General features: G+C 42.9%; 1 protein-coding gene across 2 annotated transcripts in view; it reads right to left on the bottom strand.

Annotated features, from left to right (window-relative positions):
* The window catches only part of gcgra (glucagon receptor a), a 122878-nt gene that overhangs the window by 14785 nt on the left and 89288 nt on the right, over nucleotides 1–18805 (bottom strand). For both annotated transcript variants that reach the window (XM_072675231.1, XM_072675230.1), the window contains exons 2-10: nucleotides 11855–12015; nucleotides 9220–9316; nucleotides 8662–8769; nucleotides 7704–7807; nucleotides 7491–7597; nucleotides 6425–6590; nucleotides 5445–5613; nucleotides 5257–5317; nucleotides 1061–1130 (exon numbers count right to left, since the gene is read on the bottom strand). In XM_072675231.1, the coding sequence (XP_072531332.1) occupies nucleotides 1061–1130; nucleotides 5257–5317; nucleotides 5445–5613; nucleotides 6425–6590; nucleotides 7491–7597; nucleotides 7704–7807; nucleotides 8662–8769; nucleotides 9220–9316; nucleotides 11855–11908 (936 nt within the window). In that variant the 5' untranslated portion in view covers nucleotides 11909–12015. The remainder of the gene's footprint in view (nucleotides 1–1060; nucleotides 1131–5256; nucleotides 5318–5444; nucleotides 5614–6424; nucleotides 6591–7490; nucleotides 7598–7703; nucleotides 7808–8661; nucleotides 8770–9219; nucleotides 9317–11854; nucleotides 12016–18805) is intronic.

Consider the following 18805-nt stretch of genomic DNA (forward strand, 5'->3'; position numbering starts at 1 on the left):
CCACTACCAAATTTATCTTCTTTATAGTGAAATTATAAACCCATCAACACTTAAATGTCATGTTGTAATGATGTTCTTTTGTCAATACAGTCAAGTGTCTTCCCTGCCTGATAGTTCTTTGTAATAAGCACCCATGAGTTTATCAGTCACTGCCTGTGTTAGTTAGTGAGCATCGTTATCTCGATATCATGTTGCTTGTCATGAAATTTTTTCAGATGCCTGATCTCCTCAATGCTCCATCTCCTCAACACCCCATTACTCCACCCCATCTCCTTAACGCTCCATTACTTCACCTCCATCTCCTTAACGCCCTATTACTCCACCCCCAGTATCTCCACTCCCCATAACTGCACCCCGTCATAACAATGCTCCATTACTTCAGCTCCATCTCTTTAAGGCCCCCTTACTCCGCCCTCATATCCTCACCATTCCATTACTGCATCTCCACCTCCTTAACGTCCCATTACTTCACTTAGATCTCCTCAACGCTCCATCTCCTCAACACCCCATTACTTCACCTCCATCTAATTAATGCCCCATTACTATACCCTAATCCCTTCAACGTCCTGTTACTCCACCCACTCTGCCTTATTACTTTAAATAGAAATGGGAACTCATGCTCCTTTACACAGAGATGGGGATTCATGGTTCATACCCAAACATCTGCTCGCCACTGAAACAGCTCTTACTCTACCTGACGTAAAAAAAATTAGACTTGCGCCACAGTTACCCTTCTGTCAGGTTCACCCACATGGCATAGCATTCTTTGTCCTCACACATGGAGTGTGTAATAACTCTAGACTTCTAGGGATTAACCAGCCATGGAGTCAGTGAGGACAGGAGAAGAGACATGAGGGGAGAGGACATCATAATCACAACCACAGACTGGACAGGAGTGGAGTTAGAGCTTAGCTTAGAGAGGTGTTTAAGGGTGGGGATAGAGTGGCTTTATCCACTGGCTCAGGCAGAGGACAGTGTGATCTACACAGGAAGCTGAAGGAGGGTGCGTGAATGGACGAGTGATTAAAATAGAAACTGATAAAAGCAGAGGGGCACTCACCAGCACTGCCAGCAGTATAGGGGAACGGATAATCCACCAGTACTCCATGTTTATGTTCTGCTCCCAGCACCTAGGGATAGACAGGGATCAGGAGATTACTTTACAGTATGGCATTTGACCACAGACAACCAGTAGTTATTCTAGTGATCTCAAATGTACTAACTGTATTTTGTAGCAGATTGTAGAAGACAGTTAGCTCATGACCTGTGCAGTGAACCACACATAGAGGCCATTCAGATAACCTTTCACACATAGTAGATCAGTAGTGTTTTCTTTGCAAGAGAGAGACAGAGAGAGAACGTCTGAAGGCCATAGAGGAGATAAGCTTATCCACAAGGATAAATCAATGTTTTACTGATCCAGGAGTTGCAGAGCTCATCCTGGGACAAAATAGTAGCAGTGACGAAGTGTAGAGGCAGCCTCAGAGCAGATACAGACAATGGGTGAGGTAACCCTCAACGGAGGGAACGCACCATGCCATTAACAGCCTTTACGTAACAGCTGAAGGTGTTCCAGAACAGCACTAAGCAGGCTGGCCCGGGTCCCTTTCTACTTTATACAGATGGATGACACTCACTCTAGGCCTCAAGGAGCAAAGAGTCACCAGCACATGATCTATTGAAGAACCAATGCAATCATCATTGGATGATGATGAGAGTACATCAGACACAATTATCATTCCAACACTGTTTGGGTTGGTTTTCTAGACAGAGATTAAGCCTAGTCCTAAACTACACAGTATTCCTGAATAAGACTCTCCACTGCAGGGGGCCCTGAATTGGTCCAGCGGAATAAGGTGCTGTCAATATGACCAGAGGGTCAATAGTTTGAATCCCAACCATACTGCTAGCCATCGGCAGCCAGGACACCAGAGAGCACAATTGCCCTTGCTCTTTCCAGGGTGGGTAAATGGCACTTTTCCCAACATTACTCCAGTGCAATGCTGGCCAGTAATTTCCTCCGAGCGCATTGGGTGCACAGCTTTCCTATAAATTTCCATCTCAACCATTATATGTGTCAAAGTTTTCACAACCACCCCCCACCCCCCCACACCAGCCTCCCAACTTGTCCATTAGTCCTATCTCTGTTCATCAGGCCTTCCAGTTTAAAGCAGAAGTTCAACTACAAGCCGTTAGATGACTTTCTGTACATATCTGACATTATTAAGCAGACACTGTTAGTCAGAACCACTCCCAACAGTAGTTAAACGAAGTGTTAGAGGTCATGTCTCTCAAGTGCTCTTATCATCAGTATGGCATTCCAGCCTGGATGGGGAAATGAACCTTTAATCTTCTGTGTTGTGGGGCTGGACGCGTTATCCACTGGAAAAGCCCACAATCACAGACTATATATGTTACTATCGGATGTACTTCCAGTCTCGGGAAGATAGGAATAATGACATTTTCCCATTTATAACCACTGATAGATCACACACCTCTAGTAAATGCCTTACTGATAGTGAGGAAAGCTGCACACATACACTACGCCTTGAAGCCATGCTGTTGAATAGGCTTGATCGGTATAATGGTAAAATAGTATACCATGGTATGTAAAAATGGTGACGGTGTTTCACAATGAGGATGATATATCAAAATTATGGCGTGTCTGATGACCTGGACTTAACCAGTCTACTAAATGTGGCTGAAAACTGTGGAAAACACCCTTCAGATATGAGGCTTTTTCCTCTAAACAGGTGTGATTTGAGCCTCATTTAGCCGGAACACGGTCTGTGCTGTAGTGTTTAGCCTGCTAGCTAACTTATCTAAGCAGAGCTAGCTGGCTACAAGTCTAAACATAGCAGAAACTGTCTCTCATTCCTCCTTTCTGTTAATCCCAACACCAGTCGCTTGACTTCGCTCTCTTAGACACGAGTCAACGCTTGTGTTGGGAGCTCAGCGGTCAGTCAGCAGCAGTTGCACTGGGCTGTCTGATACTCGGTGGAGCTGTAGCCGAGCTAGATCCAAAAAGGATCCAAAACCATGGGGAGAAAACCTTTAATTTCAGCTGAAAACTGAGCAGTGTTCACTTTGTCACCTTGCGAGTCATTTTTCAGTTGAAAATAAAAAAGGCCGGATGAGACTGTATGAATGCAATGTAAGACCAAACGTAAGACCAACTGCGGTAATGGCATATGGTATGGTATTATTTTGAGACGGTATAACTACTGTTTGGGTTGGTTTTCTAGACAGAGATTTAGCCTAGTCCTAAACTACACAGTATTTCTGAATAAGATTCTCCAGGGGGCCCTGAGTTGGTCCAGCGGAATAAGGTGCTGTCAGTATGACCCGAGGATCAATAGTCCGAATCCCAACCATGCTGCTAGCCAATGGAGTCCCCAGGGAGCACAACTGGCCTGGGTCTTTCCAGGGTGGGTAAATGGCACTTTTGCCCAACATCCCTCCAGCGCAATGCTGACATATATATATATATATATATATATATATATATATATATATATATATATATATATATATATATATATAGTTTATTTCAGCATGAGGCTTTCAGTCAATCACCTTAAGTGCTGAGAATCCAAGTATAGCACTGGTACTTATACTTTGATTGGGATCAAAAGTGTCAGGTACGGTTTAGCAACCCGGTTATTTTACCTCCGAATAAGGTTCCAAAAAGGGGTAAAGCTGCTCAGTGTGCTTAACTACAGCACTGTATCCTGCCCAGTGGCCTTTTCCCCATACATTCTTTCTCACGTCTACAAACTCTACAAGCTTACCTAAACTGCCTAAATCTCTATCAAAATAAAAAGTGCTATTTTTCTAAAGAGTTAGCATCTTTCAGAGTGGCCCGCAATAAATCACAGAACGCTCTTAAAGGATACAGTGTTCAAATAAAGAAAGCTGCCATTTATCAATGTCATTAATAAGAGCTGTGCACCTCAAGCATATTACATCATAAAAATAGCTGAAACATAACCTTATTTATAATACGACCAAGTAGGCAGAGAGTGCGGCCATCAAGCCTAATTTACTTCTTGAAAGCGGTCCAAAGGGGAACAGAGGCCATGTGATGTATGCATTTCGAGGCGGGGCGGCATCCAGACGGCACAAGCCCTTGGCTACTGGAAAAAAAACATAGAGGCGCGTTCGAGTTGCTATTGTGAGCGGCAAGAAACCCGTTGCATTTTTTCCCAGCTAGCGCTTCAAAGAAGAGCAGCTCGTCTGCGCAGCATCACTTGTCTTTGGCAGCATGGTTGCGGTAGAGCAGCTCGCGTTCTCATTCCATGTACGTCTCTTATGTACTTGATTTGTTATACAACAGCTGCGCGAGAGTCCAAGTAATCACCCTCTGCCTTTCGTCTGCAACCGGGAATAAAAATACACCGGATATTGTTTTAGAAATGCTCCATGTGTCTCTCTCTCTTTCTCTTTCTCTCTCTCTCTCTCTTTCTATCAACAACGGCCAACTTCACCATGTCACGTCATCAAGTGTTATTTAGGAGAGACCCGTGAGAAAACAAACAACAACAAAACACCTAAAGCATTAAAGTGTAGACGTCATTCTAATTACTGGAGTGGGTGGTTTGTGCGACACTTACTCCACCATGTTTAACCCTCCAGAGTCTGCAAATGCGTCAAATTCCCGTCAAATTCTGTGTTTCTCTGGGTTTCTATTAATATCTTAATAGCAGAAATATGTTTCTTTCATTTCCTGAATGTGTAGAGGCCGCCCTTTCCATTATATCTTATCGCCAGATCGTATGTGACTTACATCCAGAGTTACGAGGCTCTGAAGACTGGTCTGCCGTGTCTAACGGGTGGATTTGTGTGTCAATGATCTGCCCCTCATCTAGATTTGTGCGCCTGTCTATGTGTTGTGTAAAACCAATGACCAATGGATGCTCAGAAACTTGTCTTTTTGAGTGCTTTAGTGAAGCTGAGACTCTGGTAAACCCACATCAAGCACCAACAAAATTCGTTCACATGAGTAAAGGAATGTTTTCACAGGAAATACTGAGAATTTTTCAAATCTGACTGTAATTTTTTAGGTTTAGGGGCAGAGTGTGTCTTTACAGAGTGGTCTAGGCCACATAGGGTCTCATTATAATGAGAGCTGAGACTGTTCTGAACATTCTGATATAAAGCATGGTGGGTATTGACTAAGAAGATATGCATGTATCGAGAAAAAGCCCTTAAACTCCAGAGGGTCAACAGAAACACTGATATGCAGTGAGCACTTACTCTTCATTCTCGTAAAGGTATTTCACAATGATCCAGGGCAGCACAAAGATCAATGGAGCTCCTGTGGGAAAGAGAATGGTTTACTGGTTTTTAGATGTTCCTTCCATCTTGTAACATCTCAACAACAAAGGAGGCATTGGAGACATAAGATAATCTAGCAGTATAACAGTGAATGGGAAACTCCTCACCCCAGCCTATGCACAGGTAGATGCTAAAGTAGTTCCCTTCAGTCAGGACCGTCACCACCAGCAGGTTGTGCAGATAGATGCCTTCCACCAGCAGCCAGTAGCTGTTAGCTATGATGCTGTACTGCATCATCACCATGGCGATCCTGCAGCCGATGGCAGTCTGAGAAACCTGAGGAATAACACACTGCTCTACTTACAGTCAAAAACAGTGACGTTAGGTCACTTAATAGGCTCTTCTGCTCAATCCAACTTCAAATAGTAACATTTAGTAGTAGATAAGTCAATGAGCACAAATGGACAAAAGTATTGGGACACCTGTGCATTGTTTCATAGTTTTTTCCAAAATCAAGGGAATTAAAAAAGTTTATGCTAAATTTGTTGGAGTAACTGTCTCTACTGTCCAGGGAAGACGCCTTTCTACTAGATTTTAGGGAGCATTCAGCGACAAGAGTGTTAGTGAGGTCAGGATGTTGGATAATGGTCACCACCACACTTTAACTCCCCAACTCATCCCAAAAGTACTGGATGGAGCACCATCCATTATTCCAGAGAACATAGTTCGTCCACAGCTCAATGCTGGGGCGCTTTACGCCCCTCTAGTCCATGCCTGGCATTAAGCATGGTGTCAATAGGTTGGTGTTAATCTGCTGCAGAGAGTCCTGTTCCATTGGCAGTATTTCTCTACAGGGACTAGACTAGCTGTGTGTGTATGGGTGCACATTGGGTCAATGGGTGCAACTCAAAGATTTATTGTTACAGGTCTAAGAACTTCAGTACTGTTTAGAACCGGGTTTTCTGTGCATGCTAATAGCATAGTCTCAGACATAGTCTGGAGAGGTACCCAAGCATGCCTGACTCAATCAAATTCTGCAGAAACCATCTTCAAAACTAACCTCTGCTAATGTCTTATTCAAAGGTAATGACAATCAATCAAAACGTTACATTTTTACAGTTATGAAACCCGACAGCCTGGTTCTTACTTCATTCTTCACCAGCCATTCCATCTCCAGATCCGTGGTGATGCCTGGATCGATATTGAGAGTAGGTCTCTCTAACAAGGCATCTTTGATGAGGATGGACGAGGCTCGTAGGATGAAGGACGCAAACAGGTTCATGTGAATGTTGTTCCTCATGCAATGCAACTTTCTGGAAAATCACAGCAATGTCATAAAACATTCATAAGATACAACAGAGAGGGATGACCCAAGCGTTATTCACATGGAACAAGAGCAATCTTGAGACAGAGGTGCTAAATGATTTCATCCATAGTCCATATCCTGGATTACTCCCTATCATAATACCAAGTTAACAAACAACCTAGTTTTATCTAGGATTAGGCTTTGAGTTAAAGCTACTTTTTGAAAAGTTTGAAGTAAGTTAAAGTATTTTGTAGAAGGAAATACAAATAAAAATACACAAATAAATGATCATTTCTTGGTGCATTTAGGCGTCTAGCATCTTAAAGAATGTTTTGGGACACGTTCAGTCAGTCAGGTAAAATGTACAGATGTGAGGAGCTTCAGCATTGCAAGCAATTTCAATCCTATTTTATTTTTAATGTAAAGTGAAATGTGAAAGGCCGTTAAAGCAGGTGTAATTTGTTCCTTCGTTCTGATTTTGTAAGCATTTCTGTGCTTTCTGTGGACGTTGTAGCCTTGTGGTTTTAGGTACCTCGGTTAATAGTGCATAACAAATGTCAATGCAAGAGAACAACAAAGGCCTGAGTCAACATCCTAGCATCTTGCCATGCAAAGATTCAAATCTGCAGAATTACATTACTTTGTCTTACACCTGCCAATATGTGACTTACGGATTAGCTCACAATCAGCTATAACACCTAGGTCCTTATCTAAACATCACATCAACCTTTTGCACTTAAGCCGACCACCCCAGTCGGAGCACTACATCCCTCCCACCAAAGATATGCATAATTGTGTATCTTCAGGATGCTGACACCATGTTCACTAAGGCTATGGCCCAGTAAAGCATAGAGTAAATCGTTAGGCTACACCGCAGAGACACACAGTTAGTAGCGTAACTACTAACCTGAAGACCACCAGGATTCCCAGTGCCAGCACCAGCGCTCCGAGGGAGAGCGAGTAACCCACAGTGTACATGGCCCTGAATTTACTGAGGATCCTCCCATAGTGTTGCTGTAGACATACAATAAGAACATGAGACCTCTGTGCTGTCCTCACTGTGCTTTACTTTACTTTAACCTCTGTACAAATCACACGATCAGATGTTCTTCAGACGTACCGTGTCCAGCTGGTCCGGGTCATTGGGCTCACACTCACTGGTGTTCTTCTTCTTGGCCCACTGGCCATCTGCATCACAGTCCAGATACACCAAGCCTTGGCGAACTAAAAAGGCACACATACAGGTCTTTATATCTTCTCTTTCTATCCCACCTGATCTAATAGCAAATTATCAATCCCTTCATGTGTAGAATGAGAGGTGTAAAGACAAAAACATGCCTCCTGAACTGGATTTGGATTTTTCTACAGAGGGCACTTTACATCCACACTGGTTCTGGGGCGTTCAAGTACACTGCATTCATTCCTTTAGCTAATGATATCTGGCAACATGTAAATTCTGGCATTTTCTCCAAAGACCTGCAGGAAACGACCCGGCCATGATCTTTGAAAAGTGTGCTACACTGAGTACATGACCCTGTCCCTGTCACCCTGTTGAGTCCATGAAAAGTTTGGACACTCCCTCTATTGCACCTCTTTTAAATTTTGAATGTTTTGTTAGCATTAAGTACACTGTATGTGGACAAAAGTATTGGGACACCTGCTCATTCATTATTTTGTCTGAAAACAAGGGTATTAAAACATGTTATTCTGCCCGGGATGTCTTTCTACTAGATTTTGGAACATTGTGTGAGGATTTGATTGTGAGTCAGTGAGGTCTGCATGTTGAATTATCACTACCCCACCTTGTCCCCAACTCATCCCAAAAGTATTGGATAGAGCACCATACATCATTCCAGAGGACACAGTTCTTCCACTGATCCACATCTCAATGATGGGGGGCTTCATACCCCTCTGGCCCATGCCTGGCATTAGGCAGCATGGTGCCAGCAGGTTGTTGTTTATCTGAGTTCTATTCTATTGGCAGTTCTTCTCTACAGGGACTAGCCAAGCTTTGATTTCTTTCCCAATATACCACTGTTTCCTCCTCCTCCACTCAAACACTGTGTGTGGAATCTTACCTGTTCTGTGCCAGGGCAGGTACCAGGGGCAGGGCACGCTGACGGTGGTGTTGGGCAGTCCGTCTGGCCAGCAGGCGTACTTATCGAAGGTCCTGTTACACACGAGACCTAGACAACAGAGCTATCCACAGATCAGAGGACATGCCAAAAATGTCTCCACATCACACGTCTCAGAACTACACCTCATTACACATCGCTGTCTCCACTGAACCAGGGTGACGCAGGGTGATTCACTGTCTTCTTCTGCACTGGGAGGTTATTAATATAATAATAATGATCAATATCAATAATTCCCATTAGTTGTTGCAGCTCTGCATTCTATGTAGCCATACTGAGAGTGTGTGTCCAGTGTGTGGTGGCCTCTTGGCCCTAATCAGCAGATGCTTTCATCATGGGCATATACAGACTACAGGGTGGTGTGCACCGGTGTGATGGAGCCTGCCAGTCTTTCCCACATAAACAACTGGACTTTGATAAGACCAGCTTTCAGAGGGATTTCCAGGGATCCTGGGACAGTGTCTGGACACTCTCTAATGACGTGACTGAAAAATAGCTCACCTGTGACCGGCGGTTCTCTGCTGTTGTTTTGGAGGCACTCATCTTTGTACATCATCCATCTTGCCATCAAAGTTTTCATGGATAAAGCAGAGGAGGCCTGCAGTGACAACACAGTGATACAGACAAAACTGGGGGGTCATTATTTAATATGTGTGGGTTGAGCTGGTCGTACTTCTGAAGGAAATCATTCAGCAAATGCACAATTTAACTGTTTACACAACAGTGGATTATAAACAATTAATAAAATAAATATTATAACATAATAAATGAAAAATAAATAAATAAATATCCAGATTTTTCCCCCCATAGGTATGAATAAGGTGCAAATGTAGAAATAGAAACACACTGGTAACACCTAACCAACCACATGGGGTACCACATCAAACACCTAAGCAACCTACTTGGGTACCACTGCAACTGCCTAGCAACCCCCTAGCAACCAATAGGCAATACCAAAACAACCACCTGAATTTTTACTGCAGTCACCTTGCAAGATTAGAGCACTTGGTAACACCATAACAATGCTTGGCATACCAAAGCAACCACCTAGCAATACCATAGCAGCCACTTAGCAACCCCCTGAGATACCATAGCAAGCATTTAGCAAAGCCATAGCAACCACCTGGGATCCCACAACAATCACCACCCTGCAACATTTTAGTACTCATCTAGCGAGCATTTGGGCAACCATCCAGCAACACCAAAGCAACCACCTGAATTACCATAGACATCACCTTACAACCATAGCAACCAGATAGCAACACCTTAGAAATCACCTGGAAAACCATAGCAACCACATAGCAACACCATAGCAACCACCTAGCAAAAACAGTTTCACCCTATTGACCATGTAAGCAACTGCCTGGAAGCTGTACTGACACCTTCAAGGAGTCAGACTGCTGCACTGCCTTCAGACTGTAGCATTTCTCTCTCCTTTAGCGAAGACTGGGATGCTGTTAAACTCCAGGAGGTGTCAGCTGGACTTACTTCAGCTCTCTGACATCTTGCCTTGGCTTGCCTGCAACAACGTACTTTTTGTTTTGAAGTGTTACATCGTCTTTACTTCTTCTGGAGTCCAGGCTGACATTCTCTGAAGTCGGCCATGGGTTGGGATAAATGTGCTGTTTTGGTTGTGGATCACGACTGCTGCCCTAACACTCCACTGCTTAACGACTTTTCATCATGTTACCTAAGCGGGTGTTTAGACTGCACCTCTGCTTTAGTAGGGCTACAGGGGCCGCTCTGATTACACACCCTCTAAACACGAAAGCTGCTCCTTGCTGCTCCTGGTTGCTACTGGACGGCCTGCATTACTGTGTTGACCACACAAAGAACAGTGGAGACAGAGAGAGAGAGAGATGGTAGAGAGTAACCAGGATACAGTGAGAGATTGCTGAGAGAGGGGGAGATGGTAGAGAGTAACCAAGATACAGCGTTTGTTGTTTTTTATTTTATTTATGGATTATGCAGAAAGATCAAACCAGGCCCCCAGGTTTGACCGCAAAAGACCTTCAGCAAGATTTATCAGATCCTGGAATGGTGGTGCACTATTTTACTGAGTAGCAAGACCGAGACAAATATACAGTCTTATCAGAATATTATTATATATTAATATTAATTATTAACCGCCGTGGCATTGACTGTATTAGGTGATGGAAGGTGTTTCTATTACATTATAGAGGTTAACGTTTCCACAGTGACGAGTCGATTGCTCTGTATCATTTGCAGGAGTCAACGTCCCCCCTCTGGCATCAATGGAGCACTACTATTTGGAGGCCCTCAATGTGTAAGGGGTCCATTCTCAGTTCACCTTTACCATGGTAGCTTTACAACATCCCACAGAGTTAGCGGTTTTCCAGACGCTACCACTTCTCCCACAGTCATTTCAGAATATTATGACCACCCATAGTTTGACCGGGTTTGCTGCGAGCACACCAGTCAGTTGTAGCAGAGTGCAAAACCATCATCATGGGCAAAGGACGAGATGCCCAAAAGCATAGTAATAGGGTACCGGGCAAAGGGTGGCAGCATCTCGGAGTCCGCTAACGTCTTGAGATGTTCTAGAGCTGCTGTAGTAAAGGTGAACCGAGATTTGACTCCACACGGCACTACAGAGAAACTCTGACTCTGGAGCTAACCTCTATACTAAACACCTTCCGTCAACTAATACAGTCTAATATGAGCCAAGGGTGGTCATAATATTCTGATATGACTGTGTATGCCCTTCATAGAAGACTCATCAGAAGAAAACCTTTCCTGCACCCTCAGTTAAATTAGAACGCATTGGCTGCAATGGATAAAGGTATGTTCGGAGAAAAAGGTGTACAGAATTTCATGAAAAGAAGACCTTCCCAACTGTTAAGCACAGGGGTGGCTTGTGTTGCAGCCAGTGGCACAGATCACATTCACTAATAGAGGGAAGACTGGATTCAATTAAACTAGTCTAAAAACACTGTTAAATACTTTATATGAGCCTTTATAAAATGTAGAAGTGAATAAAATAAAGGAGTGATAAAAGGGGGAGAGAGAGAGAGAGCAAGAGAGAGTGAGAAAGGTGCAGAGAGACAGGGAGACTCATGCAGTGCCATCATATGAGTCAGCGTTACGTAAGAGACAGAGAGAGAGAGATGCTGACCTGGATGCAGGAGGAGAGTATGAGCAGGCTGAGCAGGATGAACAGTTGGGACATCCCTCAGTCGTGCAGCTGCTGCTGGCGCTGGGACAGGGGGCTGAGGGGGGGTGAGGTGGAGCTCACCTCATAGGACACCTTTACCTGGGGCCACCGCGCTGCCTGCACTGGACACACCACACACAACATCGCACACAAACACAGTCACGATCACTAAGGTCACATTTACACACTCTCTCTCACACACACACACACACACATATGTTCAGCGAGTAGAGAAAAGCATGTTGCTACTGACAAATCTGCTCAGTCCGCAAAGGCCGCCTTTCCACTGCAGGGCCGAGCGGATGACTCAAATGGTGATGAAAAAGAGAGGACTTTTCCCTCTAGTATGAAGAGTAGGGCGGCGGCCATTCAAATATTAACACTCTCATTGGTTGCCACATTAGCTTCGATTTTTACATTTAAAAAAAAATGCATTTCACTACTTTGGGACACAGAACTACGTGACCATGGGCTGTAAACTCTTTCCCGACATGGCGATCAGGCTTAGCACACCAGTACCATTTCAGTATTAGCATTACTTGATCATAAGGTGTCGGAGCATTCCGACATGTGGAAATCCAACACAGTGACCTGTCACCCGAACTAGATCCCGGTGAAATTGGGTGTAATTATATTGTAATTTCTAAACCCCTCTCTCTGTGTTGTGGCTTCCCTGCCCACACAGTAGAATCTCTTCATTACTGCTGCTTATTCAGATGTCCTGAACTGCCGAGGCATGGGCCGAAATGAAGCCTTCATTGGTCACAGTTGGCTGACCGTGGCTGTCTGTTTACCGGAGTCTAGTTGTTATGCTGGAAGCGATGTAAAGGAGGCGATAGAGTGCACTGACTCCGGGCCAATTAGCAGAGCGGGACACCGAGAGCGAGAAAGAGAGGCATGACACTGTGGCACCAGCAAGAACACCTTGTTTATAATCACCACTGAAAGAGCTGTACCACCGCAAACACAAGAGATGCGCTCAATTAGTGGTGACAGTGTAGATACGGGAATGTGTGTGCGGAGGGGGGCGGAGTTGGCATTTTCAGGACAAACATGTTCTGAGTTTGTAGAAAAAAAAAGAATTGAAAATATAGTCAACCTACAACACAAATATTTTTTGAGGTATATTAGAATATTGTTAATGTTGGGCAAAAATCCTGCATCACAACCTGAATCTGGTAGATTCTGTCCAAATTTCATGATGAATTCCAAAATGACTTGGTATAAAATCTTTTTACATTGACTTCCATTGAAAGTTAAGAAGTTTTTGTGTGGACATACCAGGTTTTTGTGTGAGAGCGACAATATGCTGTAATATACAGTATTCCACCCTTATAAGCTACCCGATTCGTCTGTAATACAAATGACACTCATGCCGGTATCTCACTACTCAAATTCAGCCCGATTTTTTTTTCCAGCTTTGTGAACAATGAACACCCCGAAGGTAAGTGTAGCATGTCCACCTAGTTCAACATGTCCTACGACTTATTCCTTGACGTTTCCTAATCGGAGGACAGACATGGTAAAAAGAAAGAGGATGCTGCTGCTGCTGCTGCAGCTCTCAGGTGGAACAGCGAAACCGAGGAAAGGTTTGTTGAGCTGAGGCAATAATAGCCTTTTTTCAACCATTTATTTCTTCACAAGCTACAAGACCTTCTCGAGACCTTCTTCTGTTTACATGCAGTGAACCTGAAATGTAATGTAACTGACATCCTGCAGTTAACCTTACTCACTTTGAAGCATTGACAGCTCAATCTGTCCTCTTCGTGACACCCAGGAACAGGTCCACGGTCATTTTTACCCATTATTATTATTCTTATTATTATTTTCCCTTTCTGAAAACGAAGCCGCCAGCATCACACAGTGCTTCTGTAGCTATGATTGGTGGTTTCTTGACGCTCCTCCCAGAGGACCTATGAACTCATGAAAGGAATCAAATGTGTAGTGTTGCCAGTCTCTAAATCAGACACAGTGAACGTGGAATCTGAGCTTGGCATTACACAGATTGCCCTGATCATTATTTTTACAGTAGGTCCCTTACATTCAACCTTTTCAGAGTAGAACTTGGTGGAACCACCTCATAGATTAGGTTTGCCCACTGTTTGGTTTGCCTATCATCTTGGCAGATTTGCTTCAAGTTGTTCAGGTTGGTTGGATGACTCTTAGGAACCATCATTTTCACATCATTATGTTGTTCAACCACTCCACCAACCACATAGAATCAATGTCCTGCTGAAAGTTGACATTTTCCCAAGCTTCTTGCAGTATCTTCTGAGCCTAGTCCAGGCTGAGGGAAATCGTGATAGTTGGCCTCTTTGCAGCTTCCCTCAAGTCTCCTTCTTCACAATCTGAGCCTTGTTTTTTTAAGGGATGGGAAATCCAGGAAAGGTGATGTTTTTTTAAATGAATCACAGGTAGAGGCCCAACGCAAGCCAATTGTGTCCTTGGGCAATTTCTTTCATCTGTGTAAACTTGGAGCTTCCACAGCACAGCAGTGGAATATATGCATGCAAACAGCATTCGTTCTGACAGAAAGCCAATATTACATCAAATCGATTCATTTTAATCTCTTATAGACAAAAACATTGTAAGAGTGTAATTTCTTGTGAATCTGAATAGGCACAAATATATATATATATATATATATATATATATATACAAAACATACTATTAAATATAGATATGTAAACATGCAATAAGTATAAGGTATGTTATAGCTACTTATAGGTATGTACAGTATATATAGACATGTTATTGTTATTTCAGGCACTTAAACAAGTAAATAAAATATATTGAGCCTCTCATGTCATATTTATCATAACTACTGTGCTTGAATCTTTGTTTTTTTTTTGCGTTTTCATGTCTTGACATCGTTTGAATCTGGTGTCTGTCTTTCCTATTTCCTCATATATTTTTAATATTATAATATTAAATATTAAATATTAATATCATAATATTTTTACATTGCCATTTTGGAAATACAAGGTTTTGCCGCGACACTGTCCATATGTATAACCCTCTCACCCTCATCCTGTGAGCTGTGAGCCACTCACCTGCACGTAGATCCATAACTCAACCCCTGCTTCCCTCTGAAGTCGGAGAACGGAACGAAATCTGAAACGTTTCTGCAAAAAACACCTTTACCATGGAAACATTTTTGGCTAAAACGTTTCAAATTCCATTCTGTTCCAGTCTCTCGGCAGGACAGGGCAGGGCAGGACAGGGCAATGCAGGACAGGGCAGTTGTAGCTGCTGACTTACTGCGCTCACATTTTAAAATAATTTGGTCAATATACGTCATGATTAAAAACACACAACACAAAGCTAGGGCTTGTTAAGGACGCGGTAAATGAAGCGAAACCTGTGGGCGTATCTGTGGTATGTGCAGTGGTCACACTCATTAAAGCCCCTCAGTCATCATAGGATGCCCTGACGTTACCAGTACTGGCAGGCTAGATCACAATCATGGTTAAACGGGAAGTTGCCGGGACAAATCTGCCCTTTCTTTAATGGCCGCAGAATGCTATCATGTGTGTTTTCTTGTCGTGTAGAGCCGTGGCTCTGAATTACTGAACAGCCCTCAAGACCTTACTGCACAATTGTATTCTATAATGAACCTATTTTGGTCTCCAAGGGCAACACTGGGGAGTGGTGGTGGTGGTGGTGCAGGGGGCTGGCTATCTCATGTCCTTCACCTCCACTCCTGCTGAACGGGCTTGTTGGCTTTATCTGATAAACTGCAAACTCTTGCTTCATGAATTTCCCAAACCCCTTCGTGTTTTCTCAGCAGTGTGGGAGTAGTTGCTCAAAAAAAAGTAATCCAGAACTAATTACTAATTACCAATTACTAATCTCTTAACCTGTAATGAGATATCTTTACCAATTACTTCCTGGAAAACACAAAACACAAATCTACTCATTACTTTACTTATAGTCTCTAAAATTGTATTCAATTTATCAATACATAAATACATACTCAACTAAAGATATGATGTTTTGTAATACTGTCTCAATTTTTAAATCACAGTATTGGTTTTTAATTAATAATTTAGTAAGTAAGTAAAGATTGGTGGCAGACAGTGGTTCATTTAGTGTTGTTTAAACCCCTGACCACTTCAGATCCGTCTTCAGATACCACTGTTCTGATTGGATAAAAAGTCCACTTATGCATATGATGATGCTTTTTATACTATGACAATTTTTCTTAATATTAATGTTTTTTTACACCGTTTTTCTCCCTGATTTGAGATTATCTAACCTAATCGTCAATACCTTACCGTATCACATAGAGGTGGGCGATATGGTAAAAATATTATATCACGATATTTAAAGACATTTATCACGATACACAATATTATCTGTGCTAGACATGATCGCAGACGAAATGACGCAGCCAAATTAGTGGCCAAAGATTTCTAAAAACTACTATTCAGATACTGTCATTTACTAAGTACAGTGATTTCTATTCAGTTAAGCACAGTTTTCTTCAAGAACTGACAATATCCTCGACGATACACTTAGAAAAGCATGTTGTGTTTCACAATAACAAAATTCATCACAATACAATAAAATATCATCATATTGCCCACATGTTTACTATCACATTTAATACACCAGACATTGGAAGGGTAAGGACTGACAGATGCCTCCTTTGACACATGCACAACCAGCCACCTGCAACATAACCAGGCAACCAACGCGCTCGGAGGAAAGCGCCGGGTATGAAGCTCTGATGCATTGGCTAGCAGTGAAGTGATGAGAGGAGAGGGAGAACCATTTACCCACCCGGAGAAAGCCAGGCCAATTGTGCGCTCTCAGGCTCCATCGATCCTCAGGTCATCAGGATAACCTCGCTGGACCTTACAGAGGCTGTGGTTTTCTTTCAATAAGTTTTATTTAATTAAAAAAAACAGTTCTGTAACAGGTTCTTGCCGATGCACAGCCCTATTTTAGTAATTTACTTGGCACATGAACAATGGCACATTAAGTCTTCAGCCCAGCTCCTGAAGGCCTAACCAATGGAGGAGCTCCCTTAGGATGTAGAGTATTGCGATTATAGCGCTATATATTGATATATTATCACAGTAATTACATAATTGTGCACTAATAACACATTTGTAAATCCTTGGTAGAAGGCTGGTATGACCTGAACTGACCAAAGATGTACCGTAGACCATTCACCATTTACTCATCTGCTGCTGTGATTGCTCAGGATGCTGTTGTATCTAGCATAACACACTATATACAACAGTAATTAATCACTGGGTAAAAGAGAACATCAGTAAAGGCCAATATCGGGTTAACCATTAGCACTTCAAACACTCTACAGTTTGAAGGGAGTGGCCGATTAGTCGGCTGTGTGTGCTGATGTACTGTAAAAGCAGACTCGAGCTCAAGGCAGGAAGTGCCCCTGTTTGGTCATGGGAGGTCAAACACTTTGAATTAAGCTCCTCCACCCATTCTAAACTGGAGCACAGTGTCGCCTTATCACAATCCAGCTCTGACTAATAATAACCCCGACTGAAAAAAGGAACCTGCAAGCCCGGCCAAGGCCTCGCCTCAGAGTGGGGACGTGTGCCACGGAGATTAATGGCAATATGAGTACTCTCTCAGAAAACAGAAAGCGTGCGTCCGGAGAGCAGTCCTGACGTGACTGTAAATAATAAAAAAAACGCAGAGAGCTTTGCTCCGCTGAACAGGCTACAAAAAGGCCGGCCGTTGGGGTAAACACAGCTGACACGTATAGTTAAGCCTCTTTAGGTTATTTAAGGTTATGTACTATTCTAACTTTCACAAATACACACACACACACACACACACACACACACCCACATACTCACACTAACACGCTCGGATAGGCACGCCTGGCACACTACCCTACATTGAGCTTGCCAACAGGCAGAATGATTAACCAGTCTGGCTGAGGTACGGCGTAGCTTCGCCTAGCAGAGAGAACCGAGTGAATCTTTAACCCCTAACTGTGATCAGAAGCATGTCCGACTATGAGCTCGGCTGTTCAGTCATCTCCATAAGAAATACTTAAAAAAAATCAAGTCAAGGGCAATGGGGTCTTGTATGACATTAAAATAACTAGGGCTGAACAATATGGACAGAAGACCACGCTGCAGTGATGGTGCTACATATTTTCTTTATTTGTTTCTCATATTTTCTCACGATTTTCCAATTAACCCACCTGCACCTAGCTCCTCCTAGCGTTAGCAATTCTCCCGACTCTTTGAATGTAACACTTAACACAAATATATGTGATTTTGACTTTTATTTTTGGAACATGTAAACACACCAACAGGACTTTATGTCACACTTTAGACGTCTTTTATTGTTGCACCAATGAATCAAATCAACACATAAGCGTCTCTTTGCATCGATCTGAGCTTCCTAAAAGCTTTGCAAGGCTAAGTACTTCGCTAACCAGTTTCTTAAGATGGCAGAGAATGCATGTCCTGAGTAATTAAGTCATTATTTGATGTATCGCGAGGCCACAGCAGCCTAGGCAACCCTAGCCTAGCCTAGCTGTTAACACTAGAAGCGCCAAGCGTTGGTCATATGACTGCTGTGATGTCTTATTAGAAGCGCAGCTTATGCTCAAATTACTTGCTTTGTGCAAGAGACGCCACCTAGTGAGTATTATATGTCAGTAACAGATTCCTGTTACTGTAAGAGATTATAGTAGGCTCATTTGCTCAGCCAGTCGTAACACCATGGTTTGTTCATTAGCCTCCCTATGCGACTCAGTTCTGAGTGGTGCTTTGTCTGGTTGGCTAGCATTAGCTTCTACAGGTGTGTATATGAGTATTTGACAGTCAAAGCACCAGAGTTTAGTGATTTGACCATATTTAGACGATTTTCAGTGATAATAAAGACATACTGTCTATCTTAAAGTTGGTGTGCATT

This window comes from Salminus brasiliensis, chromosome 3 (assembly GCF_030463535.1).
Source record: "Salminus brasiliensis chromosome 3, fSalBra1.hap2, whole genome shotgun sequence".
Classification (NCBI taxonomy): Eukaryota; Metazoa; Chordata; class Actinopteri; order Characiformes; family Bryconidae; genus Salminus; species Salminus brasiliensis.